Genomic DNA, 16,298 nt, shown 5'->3' with positions numbered 1-16,298 from the left:
AAAATACATAGAGAAACACGATGATCACAAAATAGAGAATGATATTCCGATAGAAATAAATGATGATGAAAATGTTCTGTTAGTACCACAAACTGACGAGAATCGTGAAATCTCTATCAAATTTATTAATACTGAAAAAATATGGAATCGAAAAGATATAAAAGAAATTGATAAGATATTTTCTTATAATGTGGCATTTGACATCATAAATGACAACGAAGACCATGAACCAAAATCTTTTGGTGAATGTAAAAATCGATAGAACTTGATAAAATGGAAAGACGTCATCCAGGTTGAATTAGGTTCGCTAAATAAATGTAACATTTTTGGACATATAGTCCTTACCCTGAAGGTGTAAAACCTGCTTGGTATAAATGGGTTTTTATTCGAAAGCGAAATGAGAAAAATGAAATAATAAGATATAAAGATCGATTTATCGTACAAGATTTTTCTCAAAAACCTGGAATTGATTATGAAGAAACTTATTCTCACGTTATAGATGCAATTACATCTCGGTATATGATTAGTTTGGCGGTATATAAAAATTCAGAAATGCGTCTTATGGATGTTGTCACAGCTTACTTATACGAATCACTCTATAGTAATATATATGTGTGTGTGTGTGTGTGTGAAAATCACCAAAGAATTTAAGATGTCTGAAGCACAACATTCAAAACCTAAAGAATGTTATCCTGTGAAATTGCAAATATCATTATATGAGTTAAAACAATCCGGCCGAATGTGGTATAACCGGCTAAGTGAATACTTATTGAAAAAATGATATGTGAATAATTCAATATGCCATTGCGTTTTCATTAAGAAAACAACATCGGATGCATAATTATTGATGTATATGTTGATGATTTAAACATCACTGGACGAATAAGAAAATTCAAGAAGTTTGTATTGTACTTGAAGGAAGAATTTGAAATGAAGGACTTTGAAAAAACAAATTATTGTCTGGGTTTACGATTTGAACAAAAAGAATGTGAAATATTTGTTCACCAGTCGAATTATACAGAAACGGTCCTTAAACGTTTTCATATAGATAAATCAAACCCTTTAAGTGCTCAAATGGTTTTTAGATCATTAACATAGAAAATGATCCATTCCGTCTATGTGAAAATGATGAAGTTATTATTGGTCCAGAAGTATTATATCTAAGTGATATTGGTGTCCTTATGTATTTTGCAAATTGTACAAGACCTGATATATCTTTTGCTGTAAATTTATTGGCCAGATTTAGTTCATATTCGACAAAGAGACACTGGAACGGAATTAAACATATATTCCGTTATCTACGAGGAACAGTAGACTTGAGACTTTTGTATTCAAAATATATCAATCAAATTATAATTGGTTATGTCGATGCCATGCACTTATCTGATCTACACAATGCACGTTCCCAACCCGGATATGTATTTACTCGTGAAGGCACTTCAATTTCTTGGCGTTCCAAGAAACAAACACTCGTAACAACTTTCATCAAATCACGCCGAGATTATTGCACTACATGAAGCAAGTCGTGAATGTCTGTGGCTAAAATCAATTACCCAACATATCCAAATCTCATGCGGATTATCATTCGACAAAAGCCTGTGACACTGTACGATGATAATGTTGCATGCGTTGCTCATCTAAAAGAAAGATAGATAAAAAGCGACAGAACTAAACATATTCCCCATAAGTTCTTCACATTCACCCAATAGCTTGAGAAGAATAAAGATATTGATATTTGTTACGTTCAATCAAGTGAAAACTTATCAGATCTTTTCACAAATACACTTCCTACTACAATATTCAGAAAACATATATCTAACATTGAGATGTGTAATCTACGAAATTTGTGAAGAATCGTTCGTGTTAACCTGAAGGGGATTTTACGTGACTGCACTCTTTTTCCATTACTATGGTTTTTATCCCAATGAGTTTTTCCTAGTAAGGTTTTTAACGAGATAATATAAAAACACGTAATGAAGACAATCATTACATCATGATCATCATCACAAGGGGAGTGTTGAAAATAAGAGTTGAAATTATCAAATGTTGAAAATAAGAGTTGTAAATATTGAAAATTAGTGTGTGATGATGTATTTATTTGTAGAATATTTTCAAAAATTCTATAAATATGTCTCTCAATTTTGTGAAAAAAACACAATTGAGTGGAGAAAGTTTTATAAAGTGTGTAGTTAAATATATTTTGTAAGTTTGAGATTTTTACCTTTTTCTGTAAATTTTTACTTTTAACAAATTGTTATTATTTATTTATTTGAAAAAATAACACCGCTTCCTTATGGATGAGAAGTAAAACGGAAAAAACAAGTTATGTTCATAAAATATAGACAAAAAATTGTGTGAGACGGTTTCACGGGTAGTATTTTGTGAGACGGATCTCTTATTTGGGTCATCCATGAAAAAATATTACTTTTTATGCTAAAAGTATTGCTTTTTATTGTGAATATCGGTAGGGTTGACCCGTCTCACAGATAAAGATTCGTGAGACCGTTTCACAAGAGACCTGCTCTAAAATATAATAATAATTAGCAACGAATTAGCATATGGATAGATTTTACTTTAATTAATTATTTTTAAAATCTTTAAGTTACTGAATATGATTAAAAGTAGAATTAATAGTCCGAATCGAACCCAAAGCGATAATTCGATTTTTAGTTTTTCAGTTTGATTTAGTTTTTTTTACGATTAATCGAACTGAAACTGTTTTTTTTTTTCCTTTCATTTTTTCATTTTTTATTGTCTTATTTACGTGTTTACTCAAAGTCAAAGATAACTTCTATTTTGATTTATATTTAAATGTATATAAAATTTATTTACATTTTGATTTAGATGTTATATTATAAATTTTGAAAAAAGCAGTTACAAAATTTTAAAAATTAAAATGCCAATATTATTTTCCATTTACCAATATGGAAATTTTTCATTTGCAATTTGCCATCATAATAGGCATGTATCCGGAAATATATTTTAAATAGTACTATAAAAATCCACTTGGACATTTACTTAATATTAATAACTCATGTGCTTTTAAATTTATTTAATTAAGTCATTCTTGAATAATAAATATTGTAACAACCGTGAATGTATTTAAATTAGGTAAATAAACTTAATAAATCGAAAGTAAAAAAATAATTCATTAATTTAAAATTTGAATATACTTTTTCTTTTCAAATACTTGATTACTTTCCAAAAAAATATGGATGAGAGTCACGAGTTTATCTCATAAAAAGCAAATAAAAATAATATATATAAAAAATAGTTAATTTTAAAATCGAGAAAACCGGGTGGTTCGGACCGAATGAACACCCTATGATTACAAATTATTTAAGTTATTTTTAACATTTATTAAAATAAGTTTTAATAAATTTTATTGAATGAAATAATGAGTATTTTTGTTCATTCATTAAATTGTCAATGTAATATTCATCATCATACAAAAATTATAAATAGGATATAAAATATAGATAACCAGCTCATTAGGCATATATGTATATTAATTAGTACAAATAATAAAAAATTAAATGAAAAATTTGTGTGAGACGGTCTCACGGGTCGTATTTTGTGAGACATATCTCTTATTTGGGTCATCAATGAAAAATATTATTTTTATGCTAAGAGTATTACTTTTTATTGTGAATATCGGTAGAGCTGACCCGTCTCACAGATAAAGATTCGTGAGACCGTCACACAAGAGATCTACTCAAAAATTAATAGAAAATACATATTTCGAGAAATTTTTTTGTTTTACATTTGATAAGTAACATTTTATTTTAGTATACAAAAATTAGTCTTATTCTTTTATATTGGATATTATGATTAGTTGAAAGAATAGGAATTAAGCCATCAAGAAAATTACTTAGAAACAACATAAAGTTAATATATTTAATTTATACAACAAAAGATAAGTATGAACTAGTTTTATAAATTAATGGAACGTAAATATCATTCTATTATAATATTGATATTTCATCTTAGTTTATTCTAGATTTGGCCATGGGCTGGGTTTAGTACAGATTTGGGTCGGACATGTGGAGTTCGGGTCGGCACAACCCCAACCCTTAACGGGCCCCGCTTGTGGCCGTTATAGTACGTGTCCATTTAATTGTCGGTTCGAATTTTTTATTAAATTTTTTTTAATGAATATTAAAGAATAAAATTATATATAATAAAAAAAGCTTAAACAATTGAACTTATAATTTTTTTTTATCAAATATTTCAATATCTCAATAACAAATATATTGTATTTCAATACATTTCAACTTCAATTGAAATACATTTCAACTTCAATATCTTATACAAAAATATATTACATTTCATTACTTGCATTTCCTCCCCATCATTGTTCCGAATGTTCTCTCGGTTTTATTTTTGCCTTCTTCGTCACTTTTATTATGTTGTATTTGGCTAGCGGTTTTAGACCAATCATTGAGCAAATATTGGATTTCCAAATTTTTTGGCTTTAAGCTAGAACGTCTCTCATTCAATATATTTTATCCAATACTAAAATTTTGCTCCGCTGCAACTGTTGAAATGGAACTAAGCTAAATTTTTTTGTCATTATAGACATTTTTTCAGACAAAAAAAATTTGCAACAATTGACCAGTTGTTCCGGGCCGACCCAATCATATGGGTTGACGATTGCACAACGGCCGCGATTTACAACGGCCACAAAATCGCGGTCGTTGATTTCAAATGATTTTTTTTAAAAAAAGAATGATTGATCGACGTGTTGTGGATGATCACTTCATTAACCGATCACGATCATTCATTTAATATTGTCATACTTATAATTATTTATTCTTAACTTTTTAATTAAATGCAATTTAATAATAGCTTGAAAAAAACTCACAAGCTGTTTATATAAACATAAAATTGTGGCTATTTTGATGAACAAAATCAAGGAAATATGAGCTTTGGGCATTAGAAAAGTAATGGTTTTTTTTTTTTAAGAAAAATTAATAATTTGGATAATCCTATGTATCTTTTTATACTTTTTCTCTCAATTCTTCGCAAGGGTTTTTGGTTTGGCATCTGCAGCTCGCATTACCCTCATCGCCCCTTTGCTTCACTGTTGACGCGATGGGCAGCGCTGTAGTAATTGAAAAGACAGAGGAAGAACTCCGCAGAGAGATCGACGAACTCCACCGCCAACAACGAGAAGTAAATTTTTGCTTGTATTTGTTTGTATATTTTCGTGTTTGATATCTATATACGTCGAAAATATACTGTCTGAAGCTCCTGATTTCATTTTTATGGAAATATTTGTTGCATCAATTTTTTGAATTAATCCACGATACCTCGTTTTCCTTTGCGCAGATTACAGAGCGGCTCCGCGATCCTAGGGGGATTCGCCGTGGTGGTTTAGCGAGCTCCGGTCCTCGCAATTTTACAGCCAATGGCGGTCGCCAGCGTGGCTTTGTTCGACCCGTAATTCTTTTATTAGCTTTTTTTGGACCCTTATTATGATTTATGCTAAAGAAAGATAATAATCGGTTGTCAATTGATTTGTTAGGCGGAGAGAAATGAAATGGAGGACCAGCCAGCAGCAAAAAGGAGACTTTCTTCTGCTGTGGTGAAGGTGTGAAAATCTCTTTGAGTTGTTTTTAGCATTGTGGCGCTGACAATGCTTGTAAACAATTTTGAGTTCAAATTAATTGTTTATGGTTGTTGAAGCTTGAGGACGGGGAAATAGCTGATGATGGCTCTGAAGCTGCGAAGGATGTAAAAAGGGAAGATTTACCTGTTGAAATTGAAGAGTCAAATGCGAGTCTGAGATCCCTTTGGCCGCAGCGGGATGGTAGTAAGAGGTCCTTGCCCTCTAAAATGGTACAAGAATTTGAGTTTTTTAATCCAGCTAATGCTGTGTTGAAGTCCTGGTGACTACTGGATTTAATCTGTTTTCTTCTGTTCTGTACTTGGTGTATATAGGACTTTGAAATCCCTCCGCCAGAGCATGTACCAAGGGTATTGCCTAAAGATGAGGATCCTAGTTTGATTAGCAGGAATAAGAGGATGCTGGGTCAGCTACTTGGGACTTTGGAGGTATGCTCGCTTCTAGTTCTTATAACTTTTTTTTATTATTATTTTCAATGTGTTGTACTATCTAACATTTTTGGGTGGTTTAGTTCTATTTTCTCAAAACTACTTATCTTTTTTTATTTATTTAGTCCAGCCAAATATCACAAATAAGCATGTTGATCATTGAATTCTTTGTTAAAGGTTTAAATTTATTTCCGCTCATTATATGTTTTAATCTTTCTAGAGTATTAATGCGAATGAGATCTGTATTGTTGGCTTATTGCCTAATAAAGGTGCTACTCTTAGTAAATGGTATCGAGATTCTTTTTTTCCCTAGTGCAAAGATTGATAAATGGGGTATGGACATTTACTGTTGTTTGCCCCTTTTCAGAGGTTCAGGAAAGAAGACAAACAACTTTCGGGTACGGAAGCCTACATGCGGAGGTCTGATTCTTTGAAAAGGGTGAGTACCTTGTCTTTTTCCGTTTGAAAAGTAAGCAAAATTAAACACAAGGGGCTAGTGTATCCTAAGAGTCGGGTGAGAGAAATTAGCTGGCTTGGACTATCATGCTGGTCGACAATGTGGCTCTAAAAGCTTCAATGAAACTTTGATTTGTGTATGTCGACATAGTCATTGTGAACTTGGATTTGGCATCCTGAAGTTGTAAGGATCTAAGTTAAAACATATTATGATGAACTAATCCTATATAGGGTCCGTGTGTGTCCATGCACATGCATTGACAAACGCATATATACATATGTGTGCTCAAACTCCAAATAATTTTGCTGAGGGACGCAAGAAGAAATTTTCGTGAAATCCGAAGTGCGCTTTTCTTCCTTTTTCTTGTTCTCCATGTTTGGCCTGGTTTGTAACCATAAAAGTCGAACTTAGAGATTTATGTACTTTTTCTAATTTAAAGGTTAAAGATAATATTCTTTCCACGTCAATTAACTTGAAATATTACGTGTTTATGTAGGCTGAACAACGAGCACGCGAAGAAAGTGAAAAGCTGAGGCAGCAAGAGCGTGAGCAGATTGCAGAAAAGCGGAAAAGGGATCTGGTTCGATGTTAATATTGATCTATTATGTCTATATACTGAAATGATATGTTATTCTCTCTGCTGTATGCAAAATAGTAGCTTTCTGAATTATTTTCTCTATTGCCTGTGTTATTTTCAGACTCTCAGAGCGCGTGTAGCTGCGAAGGCAGAGGAAAAGAAATTGGAATTGCTGTTTCTTCGATGGAGTGAGCATCACAAAAAACTTGGAAATTTCATAAGGTGCCCTTATTTTCTGTGGTAATAGCTTGAATATCCTTTAGTATGACCAACCCGTTGATTCTATTATTTTCTACATGCTGCAGGTTATTATTAATTTTGGTCCAAAAGTGGACATATTCACAATTTTATTGACACAAAAGATAAGTGTCCATTCATATGCAGAACATTGAAGCAGTTAAACGACCCGGGTTTCTTGCTGCACAGGAGTTAAGATGCTCTAATGAATTTTTATTGTCTTTGAGTATGACACATTTCTTCTATTTTCTTTGCTTGTGATCTTCCAGGACAAAGACAGAGCCTCCAATCTATTACATGTTTGCCAAGCCTCTGGAGGATCGTGATGAAGCTTTGCTTGAGCAGCAAAAAGAACAGGTGAGTTTTTTCTTGTGACTTACTCCTGCTACCACTTGATTGCTTGAAAGCATTGTGCAGTAAGATTAATATTTAATCTGTAGATGGGCTATTCAGTACTGAAATCCATCTTTTTCTCGTTTTTTATTTATAATTAAATAAACGTGCTTCTGTGCATTGCTAGAATAAATTTTCCATTTAGCAATTTCTTTATTTTTGTCATCAGATGTTTCAAGAATGGAAGTCTGCTAGGAGAAGTGAGCTATCACAGTATCAGAAGGAGATGGCAGAAAAGTACATTGCGAATGTGGAAAACGGTCTGGAAAGGTGGCAAAATGGACGAAAAGCTTGGACAGCAAACAACGAAGCGACAAACTTACAAGAGACAATGGACAAAGAACTTGAGACCCATCAGCTTGAGCACGGGCCTAAAACTAGAAAGATCCCTGGACAAAGCAACAACGAAGATGAGGACGATGTGGAAGATATCAATGCTGCGGAGGATGATATGATGGATGATGTGCTTGGTGTGGATGAAAATGTGCGAACGGTAGATGAAGTAGTAAAAGCACAAACAGATAATGGCATTGCTGTTGAGGAGAACAAAGATGAGTAGTTTATTTTCTCGTTTCTAAAATTTAGTTCATGTTCTTATTGTTGCAAGAGTGTGTAGTGGAGGATGTATCTTTACTCTAAATTGCCAGTTTCTTTACTTGCGAATTTATTTGATGGTTTGAAAAGTCTAGATTTTGATTTCCTCTCATGGGATGGGATAAAGTTGCTTATCGTGGTTCTGTACCATTTACTGTATGAACTGAGAATCTTGAGGCTGATACACACACATGTAATTTTATGTTGAGTTATGTAGCTAGTCATGAGATTGAGAATTTGATTATTATCATTAATTTACATGTAAGTTGTTTTTCATTTACGAAAGTTATTGGGTATAAATATTATTTATTTTTTAAAAAAGAAATATAAATTGAGTTAAAAAAATATTTTTCATGAATAAAGATAAGTTAATGCAATATTAAATAATATCATTAAATTATTTGAATTTTTTTTTTTGTAACGACTCAATTTAAGTTATTGATAAAGTATGATTTAAATATAATTAAGTGTCATTACTTAAGCAAGTGAAGTAATTATTCAGTAGCCGGTTCGGAATCGCCGAAGACCAGTTCGAATCTTCTGGAAGTGAGTTTGGAGCATCTGAATCCATGCAGCCAACAAAGAAGTAACATGTCCAATGAACATCGACATGTAAGAGTTCGAACCTTCCGAACCCAAGATCGGATATTCTGATCTCTACCGTCTGATGAGGTGTCAAGGTGAGCATGACATGTAAGGAAGAAGCCGGTTCGAAGCTTCCGAACTCAGTCTATAAATAGGCCACTCGGATTTTGTTTCAAGGCACACCAATCATAGTTTTCCTCTCGATTCTAGTGTTATTCTAGGCCTTTTCAATTGTTCACGAAGGCTCGACAAAGTTGCGAAGCGTTCCTGGAGTGGTCTGTAGCACGAGGATCGAGTTACGAAGCTGTCTCCAAAAGGTTGACTACGGACGAAAGTATGATCCGATGACCTTAGTTAACTGGGGGATAGTAGAAAAGAATTATAAAGAATAGTTAGAAAGATGAGCTCAAGAACACGGGAAGTTAGTAATTTTATCTTGTTTGATGTCCATGATCATTGGATAACATATAGTATTTTCCCCGTTATATTTTAGAGGCACGTAAGTACTAATTACGATATCTAACTGAGTTTGCATTCTTATGTGTTGTATTTTAATTGTCGTATAATGCTTGTTTATTTCTCATGATATATACGTAGAATTCACATATCATGTTGAGCCAGTTTATTCTTTGAGAGAAGCCTTGTTCTATAAAAGGTTGTTCAACCATATTCCTTGAACGATCGGATATCGTGAGACACCAACTGACACTACTGAACAATGTGCTACGATTACCCCAGATATTGAATGTCCAAGATTTTAACATGAGTGTGGGCGACACCAACTAACTCGATGGACCAACGGTCTACACACTCAGACACAGATTGAGCAGCGAGTTTTCAATTTGATCACTAATAATCAGTTCATGATTTATGCATGTACATATAAGTTTACATACTCATACATTACGTACTGGACGATTAGGTAGCTTACGTCCTTGTTTTTATATTGGACACCCTATTATCACAAGATAAATCTCAGGTTGGACAAACCAGGACAATCGGACAATGACTAGTGGAGACTGGTTCTACTAGGGAAGGTTAGTAGGTTACCCATCGTTTTTCAGTTGTTGTTTTCAGGCTTACTCCAAAAATTCGATATGATTGCATTATTAAGGTTTACCGCTTGTATCCCTGAGATATTATGGTTTATGCGATTCCAGCTGGTTTTATGATTTCCGCTTATTATGGAATAAATATTTGATTACTTGATTATGATTTATTAAATTTTAAGTAGGTCTCTTGTGAGACGGTCTCAAGAATCTTTATCTGTGAGACGGGTCAACTATACCGATATTCACAATAAAAAGTAATACTCTTAGCATAAAAAATAATACTTTTTCATGGATGACCCAATAAGATATCCGTCTCACAAAATACGACCCGTGAGACCGTCTCACACAAGTTTTTGTCTAAATTTTATTATTCCATGGATAACGGCACTACAATTTTTGTATACATAATATGATACATTCCCATTATTTTGCTTGACATATAAATAAATTTTTTAATACGTGGACAATGTTGGTATAAAAATAGGAGAAATTGAGAGAGTAATTTGAAGAGTCACAAAATAGTAGATTGGGAATTTTCCGAGAGTTTTCCTCAATTGTCGTATATGGATAAGTCATATTTGAAAGAGAATTATCATCCACTATGAACATTTCTTTATATACTTCAACTTCATTATCATGTCAGTTTGATTTTAATGAAAACTATAAAGAAAACACTTTATTTGTGATTAATTAGGTGTTCAATTGATTAAAGAATATGTTTATATTGAAAATTTTGAGTTAAAAGATGATTTTCATATTGAAGATTTTTAAACACATACATGTTTAGACAAATATAGTTAATTATTAATGAATATGTATATCTATTTTTTTTTATATTGACATCAAAATGGGGAAAATCAAATGACGAAAATCCAAGAATCAATGGGAAATTTCGTTATACATATCAAAGACACAAATGTAATAATAAACAATTCGGAATTCTATTCAGGCTTTTATGTTGATATATAAGATTGACATATGGGTGGGATATACTTGTTAATCTAATGTCACCCGATTGCTGGTTCTGATCTATCTATACATAAAGCTCCGTTTTTGTTGGAAATTCCCCCATTATGATTGGCTAAAAACGGAAAGAGAAATTTGTTTGGTATGATTTTATTGAAATTAAAATTTGTTGGTTGATTACGAAATTTTATTTGGGAAAATTGAGCATTTTCGATGGATATTAAATCAACAAATTTGAATGATTGAGGATAACCATCCTACGAGAAAAATGATTCATATGATCTCAGGGGTGCTACTGCTGGAGACTCTGGGCGACCTCGGAAGACACATGGGAGAAGGTTGGAGAACTTTGAGATATCTAGGGGTGCAGACTTACCACAAGATCCCGTCATCAGCTTTGGGCCGGAAGATCTCCGAGGCGTTGTGACTCCACATAACGATGCATTGGTGGTGTCGGCCACCATTGCCAATTATGATGTGGCGATGATATTTATTGATAATGGAAGCTCCGTAAATGTCTTGTTCAAGAGAACGTTGGCTCAAATGAAGGTGAAAGGATTTGAGTTTGAGCTGGTCTTCATCCATAATTTGAGTCATATTGTTCTTCCCGTATCCTTGGGGACTGATCCTCGGCGGGTAGCACAAATGATAACTTTCACCGTGGTGAATATCCCGTCAGCGTATAATGGAATTTTAGGACGGGCAGCCCTGAAGGATTTTAGAGCCGTAGCTTCCACTTATCATCAAACGCTTAAGTTTCTTATGGGAAAAATGAGTCGGAGTCTTGTGCGGGGACCAAAAGGTCGCGCGTCGGTGTTATGAAGGCATCGCCTAGTAGAGGAGCAGAGTGGAGGAGAAAAATTAAATTTTTCTACTAAGACATCGCCTAGTAGAGGAGCAGAGTGTTGGAGAAAAATTTAAAATTTTCTTACTAAGGCATCGCCTAGTCGAGGAGCAGAGTGGAGAAGAAAAATTAAATTTTCCTACCAAGGTATCGCATAGCGGAGGAGCAGAGTGAAGGAGAAAAATTAAATTTTCCTACAAAGACATTGCCTAGTAGAGAAGCAGTGTGGATGAGAAAAACTAAATTTTTCCTATTAAGGCATCGCCTAGTAGAGAAGCAGTGTGGATGAGAAAAACTAAATTTTTCCTACTAAGGCATCGCCTAGTAGAGGAGCAGAGTGGATGAGAAAAATTTAATTTTCCTACTAAGGCATCGCCTAGTGGATGAGAAAAATTTAATTTTCCTACTAAGACATCGCCCAGTGGATGAGAAAAATTAAATTTTCATGCCAAGACATCGCCTAACAGAGGAACATAGTTGGAGAAGAGAAAAAATAAAATTTTCCTGCTAAGACATCGTCTAGCAGATGATTCAGAGGGTGCGGATGTGGAAGTTTTATTTTTTCGCATCGCCTAATAGAGGAGTCAGAGGGGTGGATGTGGAAGTTTTATTTTTCTGCTAAGAAATCGCCTAGCAGATGAGTCAGGGATGAGGATGTGAAACTTTTATTTCCTGCGAAGGCATCGCCTAGCAGAGGAGTCATGGGGTGAGGATGTTGAATTTTTATTATTCGGGTTATGGATAAAAGATGAGTTAGGTCGATGGTGAGGTCGCAAGGGGTCTTTCATATTCTCTGCTAATGCTATATCAAACCGAGGAGTTATGCGGGGAGACGATATGATAAATATCTTTCATTTTTCCTGCTAAGGCCCGACTTAGCAGAGGAGTTACGAGATGAGGATGTGAAAGTTTTATTTTTTTACTAACGCTGAAGCCTAGTAGAGGAGCTTGAAGTGATGAGGGTGAAGGTTGGATCCTAGTAGATGAGCTTGAGGTGGTGAGAGTGAAGAGATTGAAATGAGGAGAGTGAAGTGTTTGAAGTATGTAGGGTGATTGAAGTACTTGTTTCACCTACCTAAAACTTAGTAGAGGACCTTGAAGATGGGGCCAAGGAGGGCGAACTGTGGCGTGTGGCTGTGGCTGTGGCGCGAGGAGATGGGGGGTTGGAGTGGCGAGGCGTGCTGGGCGAGCGGAGCACGAGGGCGTGCTGGCGAGCGAGGGCACGAGGGGATGCTGTGTTAGAACAATTTTCATAATTATTTAGTTTGTCGATAACAAACAATGTTTACCGCTACACAATCATTCGCAGGGGGCGGAGGGCGAGGCTGGAATGATGAGCACGGGCGTGCGGACGAGCACTAAGGCGTACTGGGCGAGCACGAGGGCGGGCTGGGCAAACACGAGGGCGGGCTGGGTGAGCGCTCGAGGGGCGAGCGAGGCGGCTAGGCGAGACTGGGCGAAGGGTGTTAGAGTAGGTGCCTGTCGAGCCAAGTGTTGGCCGATGGTTCATGTTTAAACTCTATGTATAAACAATCTTTATTTTAATAATATTTGAAATTATTGTTTTGGCACTTCTTTATCTGTATACCAATGCTAGTTGCATAGATAAAGTCCTTGAATATACAAATAGTAGAAAGAATATGAGATGCTCATATGATGAGTATCATGAAACTCATATTTGGAATATTGTATATTCTAAACAGTTCCTAGTCGATTCAGCCGCCGCTAAGAAGGATATAGGCCGCTCGAGTTCGAGACTAGTATCTGCGATGTGAGTACCATGTTTCATTGATAGGGGACATTGTGATGTCCGGACATGCAGATAGGTGCTCCTTGTAGAGTGCACTGAACAACACTCCATAAAGGACTTTCCAAGTGATTCTCACTTATCGAGTGGAAACGTCCTATTTTATGGTTGTACACCATTAGTCCTTATGACCCGGAACAACATTGAGACTCTATGTGCTAGCATTACACTTTGACTTGTTTACCGACTCTCATGGGGTCATCAGGTGGCAAGGTTGGGTGTTTTGTCAAAACATATAGCAGTCGATGCATTGTGGTCGGGGATTCACCGTTTACCTTCGGGTATGGATATCCTATGTGAAATCATGTGTATGTAGTATGAAATCTCCGATCAGAGTATGGTGGTAATTATGAAAGGGGTTTCATAGATTACACCATCGATGCAACTACGACATGACACATAGTATCGATTCATTGACAACTCTCAATATACCAATGGTTGTCGAATCGATCGGGATATATGAGATGAAGGGACCATACTGTACGCTAACCATAATAAAATGGTTCTTGCAGACACTATCATTTGATACCTAGGGAATCATGTAAGCAATGCTGCTAGACGTTTAACATGATTGGTTGGGTACTATCAGACTTGAGTTCTGACGTTCTTGTTATCAGGGAGTTGATAATTAAGAATGGAGCAATTGGGGTATGCTCGTATAAGGAGGACATGTTTAGTCCGAATCACATGGAGATGTGAACCCACGGCTAGTTGTATCAATGAACCATTGAGGGTCACACAAGTGCTAGCTTTCTAGATCCCGTTGAGAAGTAAAATAGTTCAAAGTGTTGAACGGCTTATAAAGGAGTTTATAAGCGTAAGAAAAAATAGAAGTATGACTTCTATAAGAAGAATGTAACTTTTATTTGAGGAAGTGTTCCTAAATTAAAAGTTGGCCAAACAGATAATGTATTTGAAAATTGTGATTTTCATAAACATTATTATGGACTAAATTAAATTAATTCAAGTGTTGAATTAATTAAACACTAGTGGGCATAGTAGAGTTCCAAATAATTAAATTAATTCAAGTGTTGAATTAATTAAATAACATTGGGCCTTGTTGAGCCCAATTAGAAATAATTATTAAACTAGTGGGCTTGAGTAAAATCAAGTAAAGTTTTAAATGAACTAAAATATGTTTAAGACATTTAAAACTAAAGTCCATAGGCTTTGTAAATGTTACAAGCCCACTTACATTACATGCTTGGGAGGTGAAGAGTTGGGGAATACTTTTCATTAAAAAATCGCATGGCATGCAAATACTACTTTTACTTTTTCCCACACCAAGACAACTCATTCACTCCTTCCCTCCCATCTCACTTGGCCGAAATATTGAGCAACATTTTCCTTTCAATTTTATTCTTCAATTGTTGAGAAAACAATTCTCTTCTCAAAGAAAAATCTTTTTATTTTTCTAGTGCAAAATAAGAGGGGTTCTAGCTAGTTAGTGGTGGGCTTGATTTTGAAGAAAAGAGTCCAAGTTCAAAGGGAGGCTAGTAGATTGTCATACTTGAAGAGTTTAGTTGTTTATCAACTAAGTTGAATCCATTACATCAATCCTTGTGATTGATAGGTAATTTCTTAAACACCATATGTATGACATTTCGTGTTTTGTATTTGCTACACACTATAGTTGAGGTGTTCAGTTTTCTTGTTGAAAAACAAATTTTGAAATTTCCGTTGCGTTTCGGGCACCTTAATCGATCCTCTTTCAAAGGGGATGCTTGGCGAGTCGGCGAACGAATGGCGAAGGGCGAGGATGTGCGGGCGTGGTGGCGCTGTGTGGAGTGAGTGCATGGGCGGTGGCTAGGCGCGTGGCCGAGCGCTCGAGGTTGGACGAAGGGGAGACTTGGCGAGGCTGGGCGAGGGGAGAGGGAAGCGAAGGCGGGGCGAGGGAGAGGGCTGGCGAGGCGAAGGCAAGCGATGGGGAGACTTGGCGAGGCTGGGCGAGGGGAGAGGGAAGCGAAGGCGGGGCGAGGGCGAGGTCGTGGGCAAACGATGGGGAGGCATGGCGAGGCTATGCGAGGGGAAAGGAAAGCATGGGCAGGCGAGGCGAGGCGAGGGCGAGGTGCGCGGGAGGGGAGAAGGTGAGACAAGAACGTGAGTAAGGCGAGGGTGCTAGGCGTGGGTGTGGAGGAGCCCAACACAGATTTGGCCCTTCCGAAATGGAAGGTGGTTCAATTTGTTTCCAAATTTTTGGAGACTAATGAACAACAGATGAACAACACACAACTCATATATTGTAAACCAAGGGCAACACAATTAATTGAAATTCGAACTTGCGATTCAATTCAACTTGAGATGGGGAGACTGATGATACCCTATGAATAGGCCCCTAAAGATGAGGCCCAAACCCCCAGGCCCATCCCTAGCCTAGGTAGAAGGTCTATGATAGGCCCATGTATTCTCCTATAAATACCAGATTTGAGTGTGTAATTCAGCATTCACTATATTATTTTTCAACAGCACCCTTAGCTGCTCTCCCCTTATATCCCCAGTCTCTAACTTGAGCGTCGGAGTGGCTACGTACACCTTTGTGGCCCCCTTCTAACGATCTTATTCGTGATTTGAGGCTTAGAGCAAATTCGAAGCCTGCGTTTGGACTAGTGTCACTTGATGGAATCAAATCCTAAATTTTCAGTGAGTATCAATTTCAAAGATAAAAAACTCAACGATCACTGACCAAGAACACAACTGCATAAAAAGATAAATGTAAATGTATTATAATA

General features: G+C 35.8%; 1 protein-coding gene across 1 annotated transcript; it reads left to right on the top strand.

The window, feature by feature from the left end:
- Positions 1–4,961: 4,961 nt before the first annotated feature.
- LOC142547036 (uncharacterized) lies at positions 4,962–8,422 on the top strand. The gene is made up of 10 exons (XM_075655090.1): positions 4,962–5,175; positions 5,332–5,442; positions 5,528–5,593; positions 5,689–5,841; positions 5,944–6,057; positions 6,425–6,496; positions 7,011–7,094; positions 7,213–7,313; positions 7,598–7,685; positions 7,891–8,422. Exons 1-10 carry the CDS (start codon positions 5,095–5,097, stop codon positions 8,278–8,280), a joined length of 1,260 nt encoding a protein of 419 aa, XP_075511205.1. The 5' UTR covers positions 4,962–5,094; the 3' UTR covers positions 8,281–8,422.
- Positions 8,423–16,298: the final 7,876 nt, after the last annotated feature.

This window comes from Primulina tabacum, chromosome 5 (genome assembly GCF_025594145.1).
Source record: "Primulina tabacum isolate GXHZ01 chromosome 5, ASM2559414v2, whole genome shotgun sequence".
NCBI lineage: Eukaryota > Viridiplantae > Streptophyta > Magnoliopsida > Lamiales > Gesneriaceae > Primulina > Primulina tabacum.
Note: the sequence above shows the minus strand (reverse complement) of the source record. Positions and strands in the feature narration are given on the sequence as shown.